This window comes from Lagopus leucura, unplaced genomic scaffold (assembly GCF_019238085.1).
Source record: "Lagopus leucura isolate 7727_CA_CO unplaced genomic scaffold, USGS_WTPT01 Super-Scaffold_100004, whole genome shotgun sequence".
NCBI classification, from domain to species: Eukaryota; Metazoa; Chordata; class Aves; order Galliformes; family Phasianidae; genus Lagopus; species Lagopus leucura.
Genome location: NW_024962264.1, coordinates 33,477,222 through 33,501,499, shown reverse-complemented (window position 1 = coordinate 33,501,499; position 24,278 = coordinate 33,477,222). Strand labels below are relative to the sequence as shown.

Genomic DNA, 24,278 nt, shown 5'->3' with positions numbered 1-24,278 from the left:
AACACCTGGTGTTATTTCCTGGCATTTAATGATGAAAACATTCATACTTCAGTTTAAAAAAAAAATGTTAGTTTGACCCCTTATTCATATTATGTGTCACAAAAATACTGCTTGATACTTTGCAGTTCAACCTTGAAGTGTGCAGTTCATAGTTGTAACGTATGCAGAATAGGAATTTCTCTTTACAGAACTGAGCAAGTACCATTGCTTTATGGTTTTAGTGCCAGTTAGGTTAGCCTCCTGTTGTTTTGAATAGCTTACCTACATTGAGACTTGGGTCGCAGGTGATATCTAAAGATGCGTTTCTTCTTCGCTAAGCAGCTCCGAAGGGTTTCCTGATGGTCAAAAACGAACTGGGCAATGCAGTGTGTTGCAACGGAGGGAAAGAAAAGTTTTGCTGTTGACTTATTGAATTTAAATCACAGCTTACCTCAATGTAACCACAAGCTCCTAGAGTATGTCTGTGCAGCTTTTATCTTTTTGGTTTCTTCTTTGGCCATATTATTTTATCTGAGTTCTTGTATCTGCAGCTGAGTAGCTTTGCTTTAAGTTAACCAAGAAATTCTTCAATGAAAAATGCAATTTAGAGGACAGTTGGGTTTTTTTTTTTTTTAATTTACTGATTTTTATTTACTGATTTTTTTTTTTAATTATTTTTTTGATTATTTATTTATTTATTTTATTTACTGATTTTTTTTTTTTCCAGTTGTTGGCTGATTGTGGCAACCATTCATAAGTCATTTATTTTTTTAACCTTGATCCCTTCCATTGTCAAATGTGGTCTTCCATTCTTTATATTTTACTGCAGTACTATTTAAGAGATGTTCCCAATGATGTCACAGGGTGGAAATCCCCTAGGGAAGGTAACTGACATTGGTTGCCAGTGGTTAAAAGATAAGGCTTCCTTCCCCACGTGAAATTTACATATATGCTGTTGTATGTGTGATGCTGTGAAATCTTGGGACTCTGTATAAAAGTCAACAGGGTTTAGAAAGTGAATATGAGTGTATATAAAATATCTGACTGTGTTTTATTTTTGTTTTTTTGCACTTTCTAATTATACCGTCTTTGCAGTTTACTTAACTGTTACCTTGTCCTTGACAGAGACCTGCAGCTGATGAAGTCCTTCGAGAGGGCCACATTAGTCTATCAGGTCTGCAGTTGCGTGCCCACGCGATGTTTTCTGCAGAAGGTTTGCCTCTTGGAAGTGATACTTTAGAATATGCGTGGCTAATAGATGTGCAGGCTGGAAGTCTTACTGCCAAAGTTACAGCACCGCAGGTATCATCTAGAAACTGTCGGCTATGAAGTATCAACTGCCTTCTTTCTTGTAAAACTGGTGTAGCATGAACATCAGAAAATGTGCAATCTCAGCCTTAAGTAACTTCAAGTATGTGGGTTAGAAATCTAACATCTGTACATGGAAAAAAACAGGAGATTCCAGCAGAGCCAAATCTGATATTCACCTAGATATAACAGAATGTCTAGTGTAAAATGAGCATTTAAAAGAGTGATATTTACCAAATATGAACAAATCAGCAGTGAATGCTGATGATAATATGTGTAAATGCATGTTATGTCTATGTATGTTAACATACTTGAATACTGATTAGAAAATCAACCACAGTAACTGCTTGTACTTAAAGTGGCTTGATCGTACAATAAGTAATGCTTCTCTGTAAACAGATCCAGTGTTTTGGGACCCTTTCAGCCATAAGCTAAAGAATGTAACAAAGAGCAGAGAGAAAAATTGTATTTAAAAAAATCAAGTAAGGAATTCGTAGTGAAATTGTGTTTGACTTCTTCTAAAATCACTTTCATTTTATGATGCTGAATTTTGGAGATTCAAGTTCATTACTCCTACTGATTAACAATCTGGAAAGAACGAATTAAGTACCCATTTATGGTTACAGTTTGAAAGGCATCTTCTTGTCCCTCACATGTAACATTCATTCAGATACATAGGCATTTGCTTGCAGGAATGATATCAGGAAGGAGGATAACAGGTTCAGCAACTGGCAAAAATTTTACCTTGCAGATAAAGCTTTGACATTCCATAGAAACCTATTGATAAAGCCAAGTTTTAAAGTAGGAGGCAATTGGAACGTTCTGTGGGGAAGTAGAATGAGCAGGGCTCTCAAACAGAGTAGCTGGTAGCTGCGTAACTTCTAATGCTTGGCCCCACTGTAAGGTAGTTTGCTTTCACAGCGATCAGTCATTTAGTTCTGCCATTTATGCTGTCTTCATTTTTCCATTATATAACAGTGACTCCAAGCGTGTGTTAGGCCAGTGGCTTAGTTTTATTTCTGGTGTGGGCTATGAGATCTTTAGAAAAGGTTCCTTTGTCACTGTGCTGTGAAACATGAGAAAAATATATACATTTTATTCTGTAGTTAGCTTGATTTTTAAGACATTTTTGCGTCCTCATATTCCTCTAAAAATTGGTGTTATTTTCAAGGCTTAAACACTTATTTAAGCGTACGAAATCAAAACAAGGCTTACAGGCAATTACATTGCATTTATAGAATAGGCTCCAGATAGGTTTTCATGCTGCATATACAGGCTTTTATAGAGATACTTCCTGAATTACTAGTACTAATTTAGATTAGCTGTAGTATTTACTCTAGTGGTAGTTGTTCAGTATAAACTGAGTTGATTAAAAATAGTCTAAGCTTTAAAGAACATTTCTAAATGTTTGATATAACTTAAGAGTTTTCTTGTAGAAATTCTCAACTGAATACTTCATGGAGGATTTTAATTTTGCTTTTTTTGTTGTCAGCATTGATGTGAACCAGAACTTGAATTTGCTTCTTTCAGGGTCATTGGCTTTTTCCTTCCATAGCGTGATGTCTTGTAAGAATTTGTGAAGGTATACAACTAAAGGGAGGATGAGAGATCTTGTGGAGGACAGTCATAGCTATATTAAATTCCAATTAAATTGCTCCTGATTTAAAGTCCCCTTTCCTTTGATTAGCCAAAGAAAACCCATTTCCCTTTCATAATAGAGCTAGACAGTCATGATTCATTTCCTTTATGAATAAGCTAACTATATAAAAGATTTAAATCAACAATTGGGTAATTACTAGGTCCAGCGAGATTCAGTCGTATTCTGTTTAGCCGGTTTCCTTCAGTGTTTTCTGAGTGTAACTTTGTTACTAACATACAAGGAGGTATGACATTTAAATTCATAGACTCACAGAATCATTTGAGTTGGAAGGGACCCTTAAGATATTAAGGTATTTAGAGGCATTTTTTTGAGGAGAAATAAGATGATCTCCATCTTTGCAATGAAATGCCTGTCTAACCCTAAAAGTAAAGCTGTTTCCTTAGATTAAGATGTGATTTAGGGATTGTTTAGGTTCATGTCACAGTATTACATGTGCATCTTCTAGTATACACAAAAATAAATCTTGCATAATAGGCAATAGGCTGTGTTTGAACAAAGTAATGAAGACAGAATATTATGATGAGATTTTCTGTTTGGATTTACTCTTTCTGACCTTCCAATCTTTAGTGATATTCTTTCAATAATCTGTTGAATACTATAAGTTTATTTTGCATACTTACTATTACACAACATGTTATTTGTTTACAGCTTGCAAGTCTTCTGGAATGGGGGCAGACCTTTGTGTTTCATGTAGTGTGCCGTGAGTTTGAATTGGAAAGACCTAAATCTGTAGTAATATGCCAGCATGGAATTGATCGTCGTTTTTGTGACTCTAAGGTAACCTTTTGTCCATCTTAATTATTCACTATATTTTTTTTAACAGTTTTTTTTTTTTTTTTTTAACTTTATAAGCCCAACCTTGAGGTTATCAAGGCACATGGAGCATGTACTCGGATTGGCTGCTCCCTTTGATAAATTATAGCTAATTATGTTTTAGAAAGAAAAGCAATTTCTATCTGAATTTTTCTGGGGATTTACGCCATGTTTTTGTGCTACATTAATTATCTTGAGAGACGGCATCCAGAAGAGTCATGCATATTTTCTTACCTCTACAGTGATGGTTAAGAGACAAATGGCATGCTTCAGTTTCCCTTAAGAGACAAAGATCAGACTTCTCATCATGGTCCTGGCGCATTGCCATGCTTTTATTCTCTGTTGTTAAAATAGTGCTTTGATGAGGGACTTAAATTAACAGCTTATGGCTTCTATGGCTCTTACTGTTGTGGCCTGAGAAAACAGATGTTATCATGGATTCTAGATTTGATATATATCACTTGGAATCCATTTGGACATTGACTTAAAGACTTAAGACGTCTTGCAATATATAAAGTGTGATTGATGAATTTCATCTCTTGACCTCCTCCCCATTTTAACATATAGGTACCAGTTTTTGTGATGTTGTTTATGATGGTTTTTTTTTTTTTTTCTTAGATGAACTGCATCCCTGGGCCATGCCCAACATCTGATGACTTAAAGTACACAATGACACGCTTAGCCATGGATGGTGCAGATCTGTATGTAGTAGAACATGGCTGTGCCACCAACATAAAGGTAAAAGACATTACTAGTAACAACAATTAAAATATTTTTGTCAATAGAGGTCTTTGCATTTTTTTTTGATGTAACAGTTGCCTGTTTTTTATGTCTTGCTCACTGTAGTGGAACTAAGTGATAGAAGGTTGGTGTGAAAATGGTTGGACCAAGCGAGAAGTAGTTCAGTTTTGGTCATATTTAATACTTCCATTAGTGATCTCAGAAAATGGTCTATCTTCCAGAATTAAAAATGTGAGCTGCAAGATTGGCATAATAAATTAAAACAATTAAAACACTATAAAAGCTATTGTCTACATCTGAGAGTTGTTAAGAATTTTTTCTATAAGTTAGTAACTCAGCAACTGGAAATGATTGAGAAAAAATATATACAGCTCACTGCTTGATAACTCAGTCATGTTATGTGAGACAGCTGTCTGAACTAAGATCATTGGCAGAGATGGGAGAAATACTACTGTTGCTACCAGACCAAATCTAAAATATGCAAAGAGTTTCTGTTCAGAAAACAATATACAGAGAAGAGCTGACATTCTCTCTCATTGTATACAAGAGAAAACTATGGCAAAATGGAAGTTAAGAGATGATATAGGAATGCATTAAAGTATTACACTGTCTGGAATTACTAAGTGACTAGAAGTTGTGCTGTCCAGTAATAAATTTAGTTATAAAATTGGACTCGATATCTAATGCTTGGGGGTCAGCTTCATATTATGTGCAAGAATCTAACTGAAGGAAAGTGGCAATTATTTTAGACATCTTGTGTGATCTGAGATACAATGTCTAGTCATTTGAGTGACTGGGTACCTTGTGGCAGTTTGAAAAAAAGAAAAAGCATTTTCATCTATAAAATCTTTTGAGTCTAATATTATAATCCATCAGCACAAATATTAACTGTGTTTGCAGGCATAAATATGAATGACGGTGTTTTCAAAAGCAGCTTAATAACCTGAACCGCTATAGAAAATTATATCGCTAATGCATTCCATTCATATTTAAAAAAGGATTTTCAGTGTTTCATTATGGTTTGTGACAAAGATGAGAAGTAAAAATTTAACTATGTGAGTTGCTCTTCCATAGCTGGGCTCTTTTGCAGCTTTCCTTACTTACCCTTTGAAAAGTTTGAATGTTAAGTTGGAAAGGTTCAGGTATTTCATGGAAACCTTTTGGAAACTAATGAAGCTGTGCAGAAAACTTCATCGACCTTCGGATTGTTTTAAGACATGTGACAGGGCTATATCATATTTTATTGGGGTTCAGTACTGCGGGAGAGGATTGGCTCTGTACGGACGGGTAGGCTGGTTGTGAGGCGAGCAGTTTCCATAGCTGAGCGTGAAGGTAAAGCAAGAACTTCTTCCAGATGCAGAAGATGGATGGTCTCTTCTTTGAATCAACAGAACTACTGGAGCTGTAAATAAAAAAAGTAGATTGTGATCCTAAAAAGGCTATTACAGCACAATACAGATGGATCAGAATTAAGGCTTCTTCTATTTTGAATTTTGCACTATTTAATGTGAATTTCTCACTGAAGTATTTACCAGGTGTGGCATTAAATGTCTGTATTCTGCGAGTTAATGCAGCTTTGTATTGGAAGTATGCAGTGTTTTAGTCAAAGGTCACAGTGATGTCATGTTTCAGATTTCTTGGTTTTTATGGTTACAGCAAACAAGTTAATAATGATTTAATTTTTTAAAGGTTCATTATAACATGCCTAAAATTGGAAATTCTCTTTGAACCCCTTTACAACTAGATACTCCTAAGTCAAGACTTTGTTTTTGTTGTTTGAAAACTATCTGAAACCTTGCCTTCTTGTGTGTGTATGTGCACTTGCTTGTAGTTTATTAAAACTGGTTTTGAAGACGGTAGTTTACTGAAGCCTTCCTGGAATTAAATAGATTTTACATTAATTGTATTAAGGCTAATTTTTCTTTGTTTAAGTTTCGTGTATTCAGAGTTCATGTTATTACTTATGTTTTCAGATGGGTACTATACGTATTGCAAACTGCAACCTCCACAATCAGTCTGTTGGAGAAGGCGTAAGTGCTGCTATTCAAGATCTTCAGTTGAGACAGTATGTTGAGCAGGTGAACAACTGCAGAACTGGTCTTCAGCCAATCCTGAGGAGGGCATATTGGCTGGAAGCTGGATCTGTCAACTTGGGGCTCATCACTGCTGACATTGCTTTAGCTGCAGATCATCCTTCTAAACATGAAGTGCAGAGGCATTTCTTGGAGATGCATGATACCCGAACTAAAAGGTGAGAGATGCAGTTTGAAGGAGATGCATTTGAATGTATTTTAATGTATGTCTTTTTATCTTGTCTTAACTAATTTTAAATGTACTAAATGTGATGTGGTTGTGTTTCTGTTTTATTTTTTTTTCTTTTCCTTCCTGCTCTTGTGTAGATTGTGGTTTTTGTGGCCTGATGACAATTTGAAGAATAAGAGAAGCAAGAACAAGTGTGGCTGCCTGGGTGGTTGTCGATTCTTTGGTGGCACACTAACAGGACTGGACTTTTTCAAGCTGGAGGAACTGACGCCTTCAAGCAGCTCTGCTTTCTCAAGTACAAGTGCAGAATCTGATATGTTTTATGGTCAGTCATTACTGCAGCCAGGAGAATGGATAATTACTAAAGAGATTCCTAAAATTTTAGATGGTGAGAATGCATTGTGCTGTAACATCATTTGGTTTTGCCCAAAAGAATCATTTCCCAACTTCACATTGGTATTTATGGTCTTTCTAATTCTGGCTGTTGAGTAGTTGAAAAGGGTTCTGTGGTGGAACCCTTTGAGAGAAGACAATGGATTGATAATAATGAGCAAATTTTCATATGCTGAATTTTTATATTAACATGCAGCTTCTTTGTGATTAAAAAGAAGCTTTCTGACTTGTGTCTATTTTACTTGTCTAGAAATCAGTCTATTAAAAGAATTCGATGTTTTGCTGTTCTGATTTTATATTATTAGGAAACATGCTAGTATGTGTGTGCATTTTCAAAATGAGGGCTTTTTTTTTTTTAAATAAAACTTCTTATTTCAGTGAGCGACAAAGAGACCACTGTAGTTGTCTATCGGATGTTCAGTTTTTCTTTCTTGTTTCCAATCCTAGGTAAAACAAATGGTGTAAAACGAAAGGATTGGGATTGTAGATCTATAGGTATAGAAATAGAAAGAAAGGCACAGCATCTAAGCCTCCAAGTGCCACTGCGCTCCCATAGCTCCTCATCATCTTCAGAGGAAACGAGCAGTTCCAGTGCTGCCCTCCCATTGCTTGCAGGTGAGAAGGACAGCCCATCTTCAACTGCTGAGGATCACTTGGGACAGAAGGAGTTCTTGTCTGGTACAAAAAGAGAAGATGCTCATGGAAGGTTAGTAACATCCTGACTGAAGGACTCTTCAGCACTTCAGTACAGAACTTTACACACCTTATATTTTGCAATGGATTCAGTATTGGTTACTTGTAATGGCACTGCTAAAATATGCTTCCTAGTTTCAATGCAAATTTGGATCCCCTGCTAGGGAATAAATGCCTGATCTGAGTAGAAACTCCAGCATGTGTGATAACAACACTTGCCATTACCAGTCACTTATATCTATCTATATGTAAACAAGTAGACTAACAAGTCTCAGAATTTAATATGTAATCAGTGTTGTGAAAATAATTGCTATGCTAGCAGTAAATCACAGAAGCATCTGACAGCTCCTGTAATGTAAAAAGAAGCATGAAGAATAAAATAAGTCCTGGAGGCATTCAAGGCCAGGCTGGATGTGGTTCTGGGCAGCCTGGTCTAGTGGTTGGCAACCCTGGACATAGCAGGGAGGTTGAAACTTAGATGATCATTGTGGTCCTTTTCAACCCAGGCCATTCTATGGTTCTATGATTTTATTTAATGTATTTTTCAGTGTCTCAGCTGACGGTGCGGAGGGAAGCCCTGCATCCCCTAGCAGCCAGGAAAGGCCTGTTGGTCAGTCTCCCATGAGGTCTCCTCTGAAACGACAGGCGTCTGTGTGTTCCACCCGGCTTGGCAGCACCAAGAGCCTCACAGCAGCCTTTTATGGAGACAAGCAGCCTGTTCCAGTTGGCGTGCAGTTCAGTAGTGATGTGTCTCGCAGTGATGAGAATGTGTTAGACTCCCCAAAGCAAAGGAGGAGCTTTGGTTCTTTTCCTTATACTCCATCTGCAGATTCAAATTCATTTCACCAGTATCGCTCAATGGATTCCAGTATGTCAATGGCTGATAGTGAAGCTTATTTTTCTGCAGCAGAAGAATTTGAGCCAATTAGTAGTGATGAAGGTCCAGGAACTTACCCAGGGAGAAAAAAGAGAAAAAAGCAAGCTCAGAAAATTGAATACAGCAGAGGATCGATTTATCACAGTGTGGAAGGACCCTTAACAAGTTCTGTCCATGGGGAAATTAATCAAGATGTTAAAACATTGCCAATTAAGACTCATCCTTCACAGACTTCGTTTGTTTCAGCTCTAGGAGGGGAGGATGAGCATATTGAGAACATTTATGTCATGGAATCTGGGAAGACTGTAGAAAGTGAACAAATAACTTCCCAGCAGCCTGTAATGGCATGTTACCAGAACTATCTTACACAGTTCCAGGTGATCAATTGGTCAGTAAAGCATCCAACTAACAAAAGAACTTCAAAATCCTCATTACATCGCCCTTTAGACCTTGACACACCAACAAGTGAAGAGAGTTCATCATCTTTTGAGCAACTTTCTATCCCTACTTTTAAGGTATGAAAGATACAGGAAGAAGAAAAAGAAATAAGAATTGGAAACAAGTTCAAATTGTTTAATACACATATTGTATAGAGTCATGATACACTTGAGGCTTGGCTGTTAGTCAAGGAATACCTTGGATTTCTGACTTTGAATCTTAGGCTGTGTGGCAGCTATATTGTGCTAAAGAAAACTGTTAGAATTGTGTGGGTAGGATATATGCTGAACTATCATTACATTAGAAATGCTACCTCTTGAGTGACATGAAGGATATTTATGTGGGTTTTGTTTAAAATACACATTACATAGAATTTTAGCAGCAGTACATTCAGTACTGATGAAGTACGTGTTAGATGGTTAGTACTTCAGAGTAAAATTGAAATACCTAGATTTACAATACTATTTCTGTAAATGTTTGTTATTTTTTCTTTTCTCCAGTGATATCTGTAAAATGAGTAGATGTGTTTAAGGAAGGAGCTGAGATGAAATATGTGAAGCATAATGGAAATGACTTGATAGATAATAGGTGTCTAAGATCCATAAATTAATCTTGTTATCACTGTGTAGCAAAAGCTTTATCTGTTCATGTAAATCTTTACTAGATGAGTATTTAAAATCCTTCTTTTTAATCAATTATTTGCAAGGCTTTTGTAATCTAATATCTCAAATAATTTAGGAAGTGAAACTGAAGAAGTTTTTTTTACATTATTTTGGAGAATGTGCATGTAAGAGATTCTTTTAGAAAAACCTGGAAGAAGAGTAGTAATTTAAAGATTCCTTGGGTGGATTTTTTTTATATACGGAAGGAATATAATATATTTTTTGTACTTTTCTCTTAGATTGTTAAGCAGGGTCTCACAGCTAATTCGTTACTGGACAGAGGCATGCAGCTTACAGGATCAACATCTAAGTAAGTTGAAACTGCATAACATAACTGCATATGTGGTTGTTTTTTTTCGAAGTAGGATTTGCCTGATGCTCATTAAACACTTTGACCTTTCCAAATTTGATTTGTAGTTTCAGTACAGATCTCTTTTAGAGCAGAGTGTATTGTTACAAGACATTTCGTTTGGGTCAAAATGAAATCATCGGATGATTTTGCTTGCATATTTTCAAGGCTGTGAATTGGCAATTTACTTAGGTAATTTTGGGAAATGCTTATAGAAGTTATCCATTGCACTGCCCAAAGCACAACTTGAATCTTGTTAACAACTTTGGACTGGAATTTTATTTGTGTCCTTTCTGAGCTGAGCAGAAAAATAAACTTCTTGTTATATGCACTTTATTGAGTATTAAAATCATACCCAGAGTGCCTCAGAAGAATTTTTGCAAGCTGAAGATCTGATTAAACACTATTCCTGACAAAAAAAATTTTTTATAGTATGTGACTCTAACCTCACATCACTTTATTCTGAATAGTCTCATTAATTACTGCATGAAGCAGTTGACTCTACTAATGTCGGTAGACTCCTCCCTTGCTTTAGATCTATCTACAGTCTAAGACTGATGTTTTAGTACTGTTGGTATTCTGTTAAAGTATTAAATATATATATATATATAATGGACAGGTGTTTACTGATAGTAGCCTTGATATTTTTTGCAAATCTAGTTTAATAATGTGTATTTGACTTGTTTAGTACACCTTACACTCCTTTGGATAAGAAGTCTGCAGAAAATACAGATGATGAAACTATAACAGAAGAATGGACATTAGATCATCCAGTCTTCCAGACAAGGACAACAGCAATCGTAGAAGTAAAAGGAACTGTAGATGTAGTTCTGACTCCTCTTGTTGCAGAGGCATTGGACAGGTAATTAGGTTTTTTTGCTGCTTCAGTGTTGGTTGATTATTGTAAATGTTGTTTGAAATCAAAGTTGTTGAGTTGAGCAAAGGATTAGGTAGAAGAATTGAATAACACGTGAGTAATGATATGGCATTGCCTAGTGTACATTGAATATTATTTTGCATTTCCTGTAAAAAAGCTAGAAGGATGTTATGCTGACATGGGAATTGCAGTTTCTGTCTGCCAGTACTTAATTTTTCTCCTTACAGTGTTAATTAAGCGCGGTGCATTATGTGAAAGTGGAAGTTTCAGTATCCTTTGTGGGCTTGTTCTCTCTCACAGGTATATAGAAGCAATGGTGCACTGTGCGAGCTCTCGACATCCAGCAGCCATTGTTGATGATCTTCATTGCAAAGTTCTTCGAGATGCTGTACAGAACAGCAAAACAAGCTTCTCAGAAAATGTAAGGAAGGGAACAAGAAAATTATCCAAAGCTTTGAAAGAATACTGTTTTCTTTATTTTACACAGAGAAAGATTTAACTGAATTCAGTGTTTTAGGGTACAGGACCTAATTACTGTATCAATTAGAAATACATTTTATCTTGATACATGTTTTCATAGTCAATGACCAGAAAATTCTCCTACTTCTGGGACTGAAGTGAAGTTTTTTTTCCCGTTTGGATGATCTAGTCAGTAACAATAATAATTTGCCTAAGATCATGTTCTGACATGATAACTGACATTCTTATGTATTGCAGATATGAACATAATACATAATTCATTTAGGGCGGTCAGGAAGGGGAAGGGAGTCTTGGTGAGATAGAAGAAAGTTTGCATAAAGCTGTGGGAGTCTGTGCTTTTCCTTGCAGTTAATCTGATAACTTATAAAATTAATTCAGCTTCAAAATAGTTGTATGGTAGTTCTACAAAGTTAAGAATTCTTTCTGTCTAACATAATGACAAAGTTAATATTTTTTTAATTAGAGTTTCTTTGATTTCATAGTGTAACTGACACTACTTATCTTCTTCATGATGATTTTTTCCAGTATAACCAATACATGTTGAATACAAACTTTCAGCTGAGCTCTGGTCATCCGAAAGCTATTCTATGGGTACCATTGCTACCCTATGGGGTCTAAACATAACCTATCTCTAAGTGCTACAGTCCTTGTTCTAGAAATCATGGCATTGTACATTGATTGAAGTCAGAATCTCTTTGTAGCTCAGCTCTGATAAACTCTACTGAAGCTCTTTAGCATAGGAGCTTTGACTTTTAATGAGAATAGATTATTAAATGGTAAAACCCTTTTTCCCTTCAAAGCTGTCTTCCAAGCAGGATATTAGAGGAACAAAAATAGATGCTACTACTACAGGCACAACAAACCAGGGACCAGCACAGACAAATCTCTCACTTAAGCAAGATAATGTGACAATTAAAGGCCTTCAGGCCAATGTTACTGTACCAAAGGTAAGAACTCTTCATTGAACTTATTCAGTAGATGTATTCCTCATAAATTACCCTTATTTTTGAATCCCTTTCAGTTCCTTAATTGAAACTATGGATTTTTGATAGGTAGCTAACGTTTTGAATAGTGTAGACTCTTTTGGAGCTGCCTAATCTTATTATGTAGGTGTGTGAAGACATCAGTGATGTCTTTTATCTTTAAAAGCTTCATTTTACTCAGAAGTATAAGACTACTTATCTTGCTTATGAAGTAAGATTGTATCAGAAGTTTGTGATGTAACATGTTTTTCTAAATTTATTTACTCTTTGGTGAAATTTTCCATTTAGGTGAACTTGTGTTTACTACAAGCATCTGTAGATGAATCCCCAGGGGTTTCTTCTGGCAAAACTGTGACTCATGTTTCATTAGTAGCTTTGTGCTTTGATCGAATTGCTACACAAGTTCGTATGAATAGGTAAGAATAAAATTCACTATTTGTTGCTTTTTAATCAAAAGACTTAAAGTGATTACAATTCTTTTGAAATGTAGCTTGCAATTCTGAAAGGAAGTATTAAAAAATATGTCATGAACGAGTTAAACAATAAAATATGTTTTCCATATGGTATAAATTAACATCTAATATCTGCAATTAAAACTGCAATTTCTTTGAAAAATGGAGAAACCCATCTATAATCATTTTGGAATTTAAGTTCTAACTCTTTCTCAATTATGTCATACAGAATAAAATTAATTTTTTATCAAAATTTAATTATCTTAACAACATTACAACGGATTTCTAATGCTGCCATGCCAATATGACTTAAAATTTAAAACAAAAATAATCCAGTGTACCATGTCTGTCAGAGATTTGCTTTAAAGTCTTTTCTCCTCTATATTCAAAGGGGTATAGTTGAGGAGTCTTCAAACAATGCAGAGATTGGGAGGAATTCTGTCACGTTTGATCGTTACATCCAAGCCAGTAAAATGCAGCCCCAGTCTTCAGGCTCACTGAGATCCAATGCTGGAGCAGAAAAAGGAAAAGAAATTGCTGCTAAACTGAATATCCATCGTGTTCATGGACAGCTTAGAGGCCTTGATACAACAGGTAAACATTATTATTATTGTTTTTTAATTGTGGAAATAACATTTTTCATAGAGGCAAGTAGTGAGAGTTTGCCTTGATTTCGTTTTTTTGTCAACACAAATGAAAAGACACTTAAATGTGGAAATTTTGCAGGTAGTCTAAAAGGAATTTTGAAATGGGTTACTCTAATTTGCTTTCAGTTATTTTACTGATATGCTGATTTCAGCGTAGGGAAAGTGAAAGCTATGAAGATGGATTTCTAAGCAGCTTGTGTGGTTACATGGTAAAGATGGACATATGCTGGTAAAATTTAATGCCTAGATTCTCTTCCTTCCAGCTCCTCTTTCCTTTTCATCTGCCCTTTTTTTGTCACCTGATACTTGGAATGAGTTATGCTTATCAGCTTCCTTAGTACTTTCTAGCACTTTGAAGATAGGTGTAGCGTGCACATTGTACTGTCAGTTTCAGCTTGACAAGTGGTAGATTTTTAACTGTATCTATAAAATGGAAAATGAAATCTACCTGATTGTGTTAATTCTTGTTAGTGTTAAGGTAGTTCCTTCAAGAGATTATGAATTCAGTTCAGTTGCTATAACCTCTGATCCTGGAAGAAGTTAGTTTATCAGCTAGTAGGAAGAATCTGTAGGACATGAGAAAGGAGACGCTCTTTAACACAAGAATGATTAAAGATCACTCAAGAGAAAAAGCCTGTGTGAACACTAGTGAGCAAATGAAAATGGAGGAAAACAAAGTCAGTAGAAGAATATTAAAATGGCTAGCTCAAATCAATTTAGTTATGGATGAAACTTTGGCAGTAATGTTATGTCTTAGGTATGCTGCAGATATTCAAGAAGGCCAGATAATTCTTGAATTCTAACTAGAAAACCTCATCTTCTATTTAAAAGGTTTGAGAAATGTCTTTCTAGAGAGCTTAGCATTTCACGTATGCTCTGAAAGTGATTGCTGTTATCAGTCAGAGGCAGAGTAAGAGTTCGGCAAGTGGAATATAAATTGACTTAGTATGGTTCTTTTCCCCAGATATTTGGCATTTAACTCTGTGTGAGAGGTAATACGAAGCAATTACAAAATTATTTAAAATGTTCCTTCAGAAATGTCACTCTAAGAAAGGATTTATATTTAGGCTGTGTCCTAATATCAAAGAAATCAAGGTGGCATTGTCCTCTCCAGTATCTTAGACAGCAAAGATCATAAGGAATCAAAAACTGTTTGTGTTAAATATCTGTGAAGTATGCTATAGTTAATACCCCATGCATTTCTACTTATGTGTCTTATACAGGAGCACTGTCAGTGTCACTATTACTGTTGCTGTTAAACTTGAGGTACTTGCTAGGAGTTCTTTTTGATAAAATAATTTCAGGCTGATTGCCACTTTTAGATAAAAATCTGAAGAGCTTGTTTGTATGCCTGTCTTTTGAACCATGACTATAAAAAGATTAAGAAGGCAGTTATGTTAGGATTGGGAATGTCTTGAAAGTTCAACTTGATGTTATTCACTCCTTGCTGTTCCACACTTAGAAATTACCATGCCCAAATAAGCATTCTAGGAGAAAGGTATTTAGACTTAAAGAACAATACAGCTTTTTTTAAAAAATGCTTATTGTAGATTTTTGCTTTTTTTTTCCTTCTGATTTGAGTTATAATAAACAAGCAACACTTTCAAAAACCGTAAACGTGATTGCTATTTGAAGATGTGAGGTTTTTCTTTCATTTAGTAATTGGTGCTAAACATGTTTGTTTCCAGATATTGGGACTTGTGCAATAACAGCAATTCCTTTTGGAAAATCGAAAGTACTTTTTACTTTGGAAGAGTTGGATGAGTTTACTTTTGTGGATGAAACAGACCAACAAGCTGTTCCAGATGTAACTCGAATTGGTCCTAGTCAAGAGAAGTGGGGTTGGATAATGTTTGAATGTGGAATTGAAAATTTAACTATAAAAGGTAAGACTGTGTGTGCTCTGTATTCTTTGTTTTATGAAACTGATAACAGTTGTGCTGCTGGGTCTTCTGGTTGAGGAATTACGGTTTAAAATTGCTGAATATAGATAATACTGAACGATACAGCTATTGTACATAAATCACGTAACACTGTAGATTCTATAATAAATATACTTTTAGTCTTCAATGCTACTTACCGTAGTGCAGAAATTAATTCCATAGAAATTGGCTTCAATTTCTCAAATCTACAGAAAGCTAGAAATAGATTTTAAATTGTATGTAAATTGATAGTGCATCTTGTTTAATCAGAAAGCATATATTTCTCTTTTTAAGTACAGTATGGGATGTAGCAATAGAAATATATGTGTGGCAAACATTTACAGTTTTGCTGTGTGTTCTCTTTTAGGAGGAAGACAATCTGGTGCAGTATTGTATAATACATTTGGAGTCATGGGTAAATCAAGTGCCACTGAGAGAGGTGGACTGCTTGCATCAAATAACTCTTCAGATTCTCCAACTGGTAGTGGTTATAATACTGATGTGTCTGATGATAACCTTCCTTGTGATAGAATAAGTCCCTCTTCAGATATTAATGGAAACTCAGTTTCAGATGAGCAGGTATGTATGTACTTAGATAAATATGACTGGGTTTAGGTTGTACTTCTCTGAAGTGATTATAATTTGTAGTTTAAAACTGAAAATTGATAGATTTGTTGTACCAATTGAATTCAAACTCCCATCTTGCGCATTAAATTTTCAGCTTTCTGCAAAGTGTCTTAGTAGGGTCTTGGAAGAGTTGGTGAAGAGCATTAATTTTGTTTGCCTAAGTGGATATGAAACTGTTCAGTGCAAACAGTGCACTGTAGAATATGTTACTGCTTTTTAACATTAACTGCTTTGGAAAAGACTTGATTATGTTTTGTATTTTAAGGACGAAGGGGTTGAATCTGATGATCTGAAAAAAGATATCCCTTTGATGCCTCCTCCACCTGACTCTTGCAGCATGAAGTTAACGATCAAAGAAATTTGGTTTAGCTTTGCAGCCCCCACCAATGTGCGATCTCCAGCCCATGTATTTTCAAGGTATGACTTCAACTGACTTGAAAGAAAATAACATCATTTCTGCTTTGGTAAATTACAGTTGTATTTAGTAGATTCTGAATTTAACTTTGTAATTAACGGCGCTTCTCTGGCAGAGATGGCTTTGGAATGTATGTATGTCACAGTAACTCTTGCTTCAGTTTGTAATTGCCATCATATATATGGAGGTGTTGATATAAAATGTTTAGATATTATTTTAGAGATGATTAAAATGAAAAATAAACATTTGCAGTGAGAATTAGATTTCTGAAGGAGAAGAGGTGTGTAGAGGAGAAAACTGGCTTTGATTAAGAGAGATGTGAGAGTGGAGAACTGCTTGTTAGTTTAGTCTTCAATCTAGTACTTAAATGGGTGATTTTATTACCACTGCACCCTTTCTAGGAGTTATTCATACAGTGTTTGTGTGAGAACACTTGAACACTTATAATGTTAGATACTCTATAATAGATATTTAAGCATCTCTAAAGCTCAAAATGAACTTGGTAAAACTGTGTTTGCATGTATATAGAATAAACAGAACGTGAAAAAATAGAACAAACATTGCTATGCAGCAATAAACTAGAATATGTTTTTGGGTTTCTTTCTGAGAGTTTTTGCCTCAGTCTTTCAGCAGAAATTATTCATGATATGTTATGTAACAATTAATTTGGAATTCAATTAATTTTGATAATATCAAATTTTATGATTGCAGTAGAGAGTGCGAATAGGAAACGTGGGGAATAGCGACAACATGGAATCATGGATGTGTGTGTAAAACAAAATCTGAATTATGTACTATTTGCTAGTTGTCATTTTCTGCAATATAAGTTTATGTTCATTGTTTTTTAACATTGTTCTCTTGTATTCTACCTCTTTGAAAGTAATTCATAATAGTAGTAGTAAAACTTGCTTAGTACTGCTGCTGAATGTGAATGTGTCCTTTTTTTTTTTTTTTATTTTCCTCAATTAGGCAGCTGAACCTCCTGAGTACTGCAACTCCAGCAGTTGGTGCTTGGCTTGTTCCTATTGATCAAGTGAAATCATCTTTAAATAAACTAGAGACTGAAGGAACCCTGCGAATTTGTGCTGTTATGGGTTGCATAATGACAGAAGCATTAGAGGTAAATGAACTTTATAGAACCAATATGGAAATCAGAACAGTGTAATTCTTTGTATATATTCATTTCAAGATCCGATTATTTGCACAGTGAGTTTCATACTGTGCCTTTTATGATGGTTTACTTACAAGAATTGGTTACAAGGATTTACTGCCTTTGCTTTTTGTACAGAATCTATATATTTTTTTTAAGCAGGGGGAACAAAATCAGCTGTTACTAGTGACAATGTCTTGTGCTTCTCACAGGAGCACATCTCCTTGTAAAACTGGAGGTTCTCTCTCTTGAAAGATGTATGGTTATGGTATTTGGTATAATTTATGGAATTTGGAGGTTTAAATTGTGAGTTATTCAGGTTATCTTCGGGGAGAAAAATGTGAACTTTTGTGCCTCTGCAGTGTATCAAATCATTGCGCGTATCAGATTCACTTATTAAAAGAAAGGAGAACAAACCAACCAAGAATGAAAAATTCTTGCAAGAAGAGCAAAACAGATGTTTTTGTTGTTGAAAACTAGGATTGGTAAATCTCTTGTGACAAATCGCGTCTTACTGTGATCAGATAAGGAGCTTCTTTGTGTGTAGGCAGTTTTCTGCTGTTGGTTTAATTAGCACCATCTAGTGGGATGATGTTGAGAGGTAATACCTGCTTAGATCCCATCTTGTGCAAGTCTCAGACCTTAGTGTCAGACTAGTTTTGTGCTGGACTCAAAATCAACCTTTGCAGCAGTCCCCTTTGTAAACTCACTTTATGTATTTTGCTTTATGTATTTTTCTTGCATATGTGTCCTTTAGTCCGGAAGTAACTTTGCCTTTTGCTTTGTTACCATATAAATAAACTTCAAATGTTATATTTTTCATATAGTGCTTTTTAAAATTATGCTAGATATCCATGTATCGAGATTTTATTGTAGAAGTTCAAAATGATATTGTGCTAAAAGTTACCTGAAATTGTTGTTCACATGCATGTTCTGTTTGCAAGTATATTAATGTGTGAAAAACGGTTGCATTTCAATCTAGAATAAAAGTGTGCACTTTCCTCTGAGAAGCAAGTACAACAGGCTCACCAAAGTGGCTCGTTTCTTGCAAGAAAATCCTTCTTGTTTACTGTGTAATATATTGCACCATTACCTGCACCAAGCAAACTACTCAATTATTGAGGATGCCACCATGGTGAGTCACTCTGTAAAAATGTAAATAACTCAGCATATTTGTTTAAAGCATACCAATTCTAGTGTTTCAAATTAGGTAACTATATAAGGAAAACTAAGAAATTGTGGAATAAAGCCCAAACTGCTGTATATCCTTATTATTTTCTTTTAGATCTGCTGTTTTTTTGTGTGGCCTTTGTATATGCATTATTTTTTCTTAACTATATACAAAATCCTAGATAAAAAGGCATATATTTGAAATTGTTAATGGCCTTTTAATCAAATTTCCTTTTGCTTAAAGATAATGACAAAGTAGTAAAAATTTGCATCTGTGGTTTTAAAAAGAAATAAATCTCAATTATTGATGCAAATGCATGCAGTAATTAGATTATATTTCACATGTTCTCTTCAGAACTAGACTTCTTGTCATTTAGAAATGGTTCAATAATGCAGACAGCTTAATGATTTTCACAAGACTAGAATTGCAGAAACCTTTAGGACTGAATGGCTTTGTCTTTTTGGTGGCTTTAGTAAATATCTGAACTGTAATGGTAAATAATTGCTCGGACAAATGTGTTGGGCATAAGGAAGATAGTTTGTCTCTGATTATGTGTTATTTTCATAAGCCATTTACATGCCTGCCAGAGTTGAACACTGCTTTTCTGTGTATTCCAGTGATCAGAAATAGCACAATTTGTGACAAGAATAGCACTGTTTGGTTTGTGGTTAAAAATAAGAAGTATGTGGTGTTGGGGTTTATTTGGTTTCATTTGTGTTTTTTCTTTTAGTGCTACTCAGTGATGCAGTCAAAACAATCTGTGTTTTTACTTCAAATTCATGTTTTTGAATGACTGCTATGAACAAAAAAAACCCCCAAATTTCATTTTTTTAAATTGTTTCTGCAGTCACTCGAGGGCTGCTCTAATTCTTGGTCCATAGTTTAGAGTCTTATAACTGTTTGAATAATTTTCATTTCATTTTTAATAATCCTGTTTCCTGTTGCTTATTCTTGTCCCTTTGGGCTCAATCCTCAGGTCGTATACGTTAATGTGTTTATTGTGTTTAGTAAAACAGCAGTTTTTATCTCTTAGCACTTTGACTTCATATATTTAAGTGGAAATTGTGTGGTGCCAGCACACTTCCATCATAGGCCTGCAGGAATGGGAGCATTTTGTCTTTGAAAAAATAATTCTGTAATGCTGACTTTTTTCCTACAGTTGACTCTAAAACATTATGATAATCCATTTCTGTTAATTTTTTTAAGAGTGATGGCCTTCCTGCATTAGTTACCTTAAAGAAAGGTCTGGTCGCCCTAGCGAGGCAGTGGATGAAGTTCATTGTAGTGACCCCAGCCTTTAAAGGAGTCAGCTTACACAGACCAACTCAGCCTGTGAAACTGCATACAAGTGTTTGCCGTGAGCACGAGGACGGGCTTGGATTGGATGGAGGGGGTCTTCAGAGTGACACAAGTGCTGACGGAGCAGAGTTTGAATTTGATGCAGGTATTTTAGTGTTCTTCTCTCTTCCTAAAAGCTCATAGGGACAAATAACTTCCTCTCAAAGCACTTAATGCTTTCAAGATATTATATTCTTTCTGTAGAATCATCAAGCTTCTTTTATAAAATCCTCTTCATTTTGAAACCACTGGTTGTAGTGTTAATATAATATTATTATTGTATGTCATTTGGGAAAAAGCAAAAAAGGAAATTTCGTGTCTTGCTTCACATGCTTTGTCTTATTCACAGCCCAAAATACATCAGTTTTCTTATCTGTTAGCTTGCAATTATAATTTTGTCGTGCAGTTTCTTATCTTAAGATTGTAACACACAATTCTATGAACTCTCTCAGGAACAGCTTCAAATCTACCATCTTCCCTTTATGAAAGATGTATTTTCATAAATCTTGTTTTATTCCATTTTTACTAGTTTGTCTGTGGTAGATTTCTGCTGCCAACTTACACATTGCCAGTGTAACAGAAAGTACCCATCTGTCTCTTCAGCTGATTTACAGCTAAGTTAATTAAGAACTACTGGAAGGAAGGGCATAAATATCTGTCAATTAGAACAATCTATTTAACTATCTTGAGTTGAATCAGTTATTTTCTGTTTTTAGCATCTACATTCAGTTTTACTGTCCTAAGAAATAAAATTAGTTAATAAGAGTGCTGTGGAGAATGCCGTCCCCTGTGAGGACTCTTATAAATGGATTAGGAGAGGAAGATAAGCAGGAATTTTGTAAGCAAGTGAGCTCACCTCCAGTATAGCACATTTATTTTGTGCAGTACTTGTTGTAGGATGTTGGAAGGACAAAAAGATTGTGCTTGTGTTTGAGATTTTCTTATGTGTCTTAGTATTCCCTAGGCAGCTATGTGTGGGTATGTAGCAGAACCTGGAAGTTCACGACTACTGATAATTAAGTGTCTAATAATAGATAATCTTGATTCCCTGTAATACATACAATTGAGGAAGAATTGTTTGCTTGGTTCCAGCTACTGTCAGCGAGCATACAATGCTCTTGGAAGGAACAGCTAATCGACCTCCACCTACTAGTGGCTCTTCTGGGCCTGTTACTGGTGCTGAGATCATGAGGAAACTGTCCAAGACTCACACTCATAGTGATTCTGTTCTGAAAATAAAGGTAAGCTTATAGCATGATGCACAAAGGGAAAAAGAGGTTTATAGCTGGTCTGTCTAGAATCAATTATGTAGGCTGCAGGTGAGCACTAGTCTGAAAAGTAACTGATACATAGAGAATGTGCTTCTTGTGCTGTAAAAGAAATGTTTGATAAGTCAGTGTACATTCTGTATCTGTTCTTTATTGTTTTTCTTGCCACTGAACTTCAGAACCGAACTTTAAAAACATCTATATGTGTCATTTAAGCCTGCAGATCACTGCTTATAATCTGCTGATGGGAACAGAAATCTTTCTCGTTATCTCAAATTGACAAAGCATTCCATTAGCTTGCAAAATTGTGTCGTTGTTTTTATCTCCACAAACTGCTCAGAAAACTGGAATATTTTGTTTTCATCTCCATTTTCTGAACAGAAAAAGTTGGGCATTTTAAGCAATTAGTTGTCTTCCAGCTGGGGCTCCCCACAGACAGCAAACCTCTCTAGATGTGAAGTCAGATCAGCAGATACGTGCTCCTGTCCCTGTAGCAAGGGGTCACCAAGTCCTGTGACTCACTGCTTCCTCCTATTGGTCTTGCATGTTTTAGGGTTTGGTAGCCCAGATGCTCTGCATATCTGGCTGTTCTTCAGCTGTGAAGGCAGAGATCCTGTTTGTAAGTTGTAAGCACTTAAGTGAAGCAGGAGCCTTCCTCTTGTTGCCAAAAGTCCCCAGCTCCCATTCTTTGCCTTCCCTGGAGTTGACTATATTTATACTATGGGTGCAAGGGATTTGATCTTCGAATACTAAATCCAAATGAGATTTACAGTCAGTGTACTGTTCCTTCTACGTATTTGTCTTAGATTAATTATACACATCTGCAAGTCCGTTTGTTACGTTTTGCTTTTAAAATTATTTTTACACCTTATTTTTCAATTATTATAGCAACTTTAAAAGCAACTTACTGCGCAATAACTCTGCGGTGTATAACCTGGCCCAAGCAAAATGCTACTTGTCTAAAATTTCTAGGAGTGAGACTTCATAGTTACTGTGTTTCAATCTCATATTCAGAACAAATGCCACTTCCTTTTTACAGTTTACACAGCACTTCATTAGTTTCTTTATGTTTTGTCTACAAGGGCATACATCCATATCATTCCTTGAGTTACACCAGTGGAGATACAGCTACGGATTCACCAGTGCATGTTGGCCGTTCTGGCGTGGCAGTCAAGGAGAGTCCAAGAAAAGAGAGTCTGCTCAGCTATCTTACTGGAAGTTTTCCTAGCTTGCATAATCTTCTGGAAGGAACTCCTCAAAGAAGTACAACTGCAGTTAAAAGTAGTTCTTTAACAAGAACAGGTATGATGTAGCTGAAGGGTTGATGGCGTAGGAAGAGAGGGCAGATCCCACCCTAAAAATAAAAATCAGCTCTAGAGATCAATGCGTCATGCAGCTTCCTGGAAACAAATAGTATGTGCTTTGGATTAGGAAAACAAGAAAAGGCAACTAACAAACTAAGGTGTTTTCCTTTATATAGCCTTATAGCCTTCCTACTTTCTGAGCGTACGTATGTAGATACATGTGTTCTTTGAATGAAGAAGGAATGAGCGGTTGTTCTGCATTTGTCAGGTGATTCTTTTTTGTTGACCTTGTAAGTGGGTCAGAAAGTGGACTGAAATGAATGTTCCAGTAACTTTGTAATTTGCAGGTTTTTATTATTGTATACAAATTAATGGTCCTTTGAACGTGTGCTTTGTAGAAGTTTGAATTACATGCACTGAAATTTGTACATTGTGTGTTATTGTTGAGCGTGCCTTGCTGCAATTTATATAAACAGATAAGTTTGATGTTGCTTTTGCTCTGAAACTTCTCTCCTTTGCTGTCAGAGGATGAAATATTTTACAGAAGAAAAGGTACTTCTGTTTCTTAATGACTGCTTTCCTCCAATTATGGTAGAAATGAACAAACACAAAAATAGTTGTACTGCAACATCTATTAATATCCTTGTGTAGTTTCTGTGGTAGTGTGTGTAGTTTGGAAGGATGCAGAATCTGTTGGAACAGACAGAGAACCAGACTCGCTGTTTTGATAGTAGATGTGTATTCTCAGTAAAATTATGCTGTGTTCCTGTTTTTTGCCTACATTGATACTTGAAATGTGAAATGTTATGATTTATCTGTATAGGAAATACTGTGGCCACAGATATGCTATCTGAACATCCTTTGCTGTCTGAACCATCTTCTGTGAGTTTCTACAACTGGATGTCAAATGCTGTGAGCAACAGAGGGAGTGTAGTACAAGAAAGTCCAGCCACCAAATCTGGCCACAACAGTCTTCCAACAGGTATTGTTAGTAGCAACTGAGTTGAAGATGTGACTATGGGTTGACTTTCCTGCATTTACTGTTTCTTCTGAAATATGTCTTCATTTTCTGCAACTCTAAATTTGAATGTTTCTTTGATTAACAGCCTTCCAGTTACGACATACTAATTGTGGTCGATAACTTCAGAGTTGTTTCTTGTTTGTTTTTAATGTTGAACGAATACTCTGATCTCCCCAAAACATCTTCGTTCTCTACAGACTGCTTAACTGGTGTGGCCTTTCTATTAAATATGATGTGGTTCTCTGCAAAAGGAATTATATGGTAGAAGTATAGCTTTCAATTTTGCTTTCAGAGAAAGTTACATTATTTTTTTTTTCCTGCTGAAACCGTAAAGGTTTGTTCACAAGTTTACATTCCTGTAATTAGACTGAGTGACTCTGACTCAGATGCAGATACACCCAAATCATTCTTCTCTGAAAGCAGATAGCCATGGCTCTCTGGTAAGTGC

The 24,278-nt window shown here is 35.6% G+C and overlaps 1 protein-coding gene across 4 annotated transcripts in view; it reads left to right on the top strand.

The window, feature by feature from the left end:
* The window catches only part of KIAA1109 (KIAA1109 ortholog), a 108,644-nt gene that overhangs the window by 38,966 nt on the left and 45,400 nt on the right, over positions 1-24,278 (top strand). For all 4 annotated transcript variants that reach the window (XM_042872149.1, XM_042872151.1, XM_042872150.1 and 1 more), the window contains exons 22-43: positions 1,105-1,281; positions 3,596-3,724; positions 4,379-4,498; positions 6,475-6,752; positions 6,901-7,151; positions 7,604-7,862; positions 8,398-9,241; positions 10,066-10,136; positions 10,864-11,037; positions 11,353-11,473; positions 12,333-12,479; positions 12,804-12,931; positions 13,359-13,561; positions 15,303-15,500; positions 15,904-16,115; positions 16,429-16,580; positions 17,548-17,698; positions 18,711-18,863; positions 20,106-20,343; positions 21,330-21,478; positions 22,588-22,807; positions 23,633-23,791. In XM_042872149.1, coding sequence (XP_042728083.1) covers positions 1,105-1,281; positions 3,596-3,724; positions 4,379-4,498; positions 6,475-6,752; positions 6,901-7,151; positions 7,604-7,862; positions 8,398-9,241; positions 10,066-10,136; positions 10,864-11,037; positions 11,353-11,473; positions 12,333-12,479; positions 12,804-12,931; positions 13,359-13,561; positions 15,303-15,500; positions 15,904-16,115; positions 16,429-16,580; positions 17,548-17,698; positions 18,711-18,863; positions 20,106-20,343; positions 21,330-21,478; positions 22,588-22,807; positions 23,633-23,791 — 4,534 coding nt within the window. The remainder of the gene's footprint in view (positions 1-1,104; positions 1,282-3,595; positions 3,725-4,378; positions 4,499-6,474; positions 6,753-6,900; positions 7,152-7,603; positions 7,863-8,397; positions 9,242-10,065; positions 10,137-10,863; positions 11,038-11,352; positions 11,474-12,332; positions 12,480-12,803; positions 12,932-13,358; positions 13,562-15,302; positions 15,501-15,903; positions 16,116-16,428; positions 16,581-17,547; positions 17,699-18,710; positions 18,864-20,105; positions 20,344-21,329; positions 21,479-22,587; positions 22,808-23,632; positions 23,792-24,278) is intronic.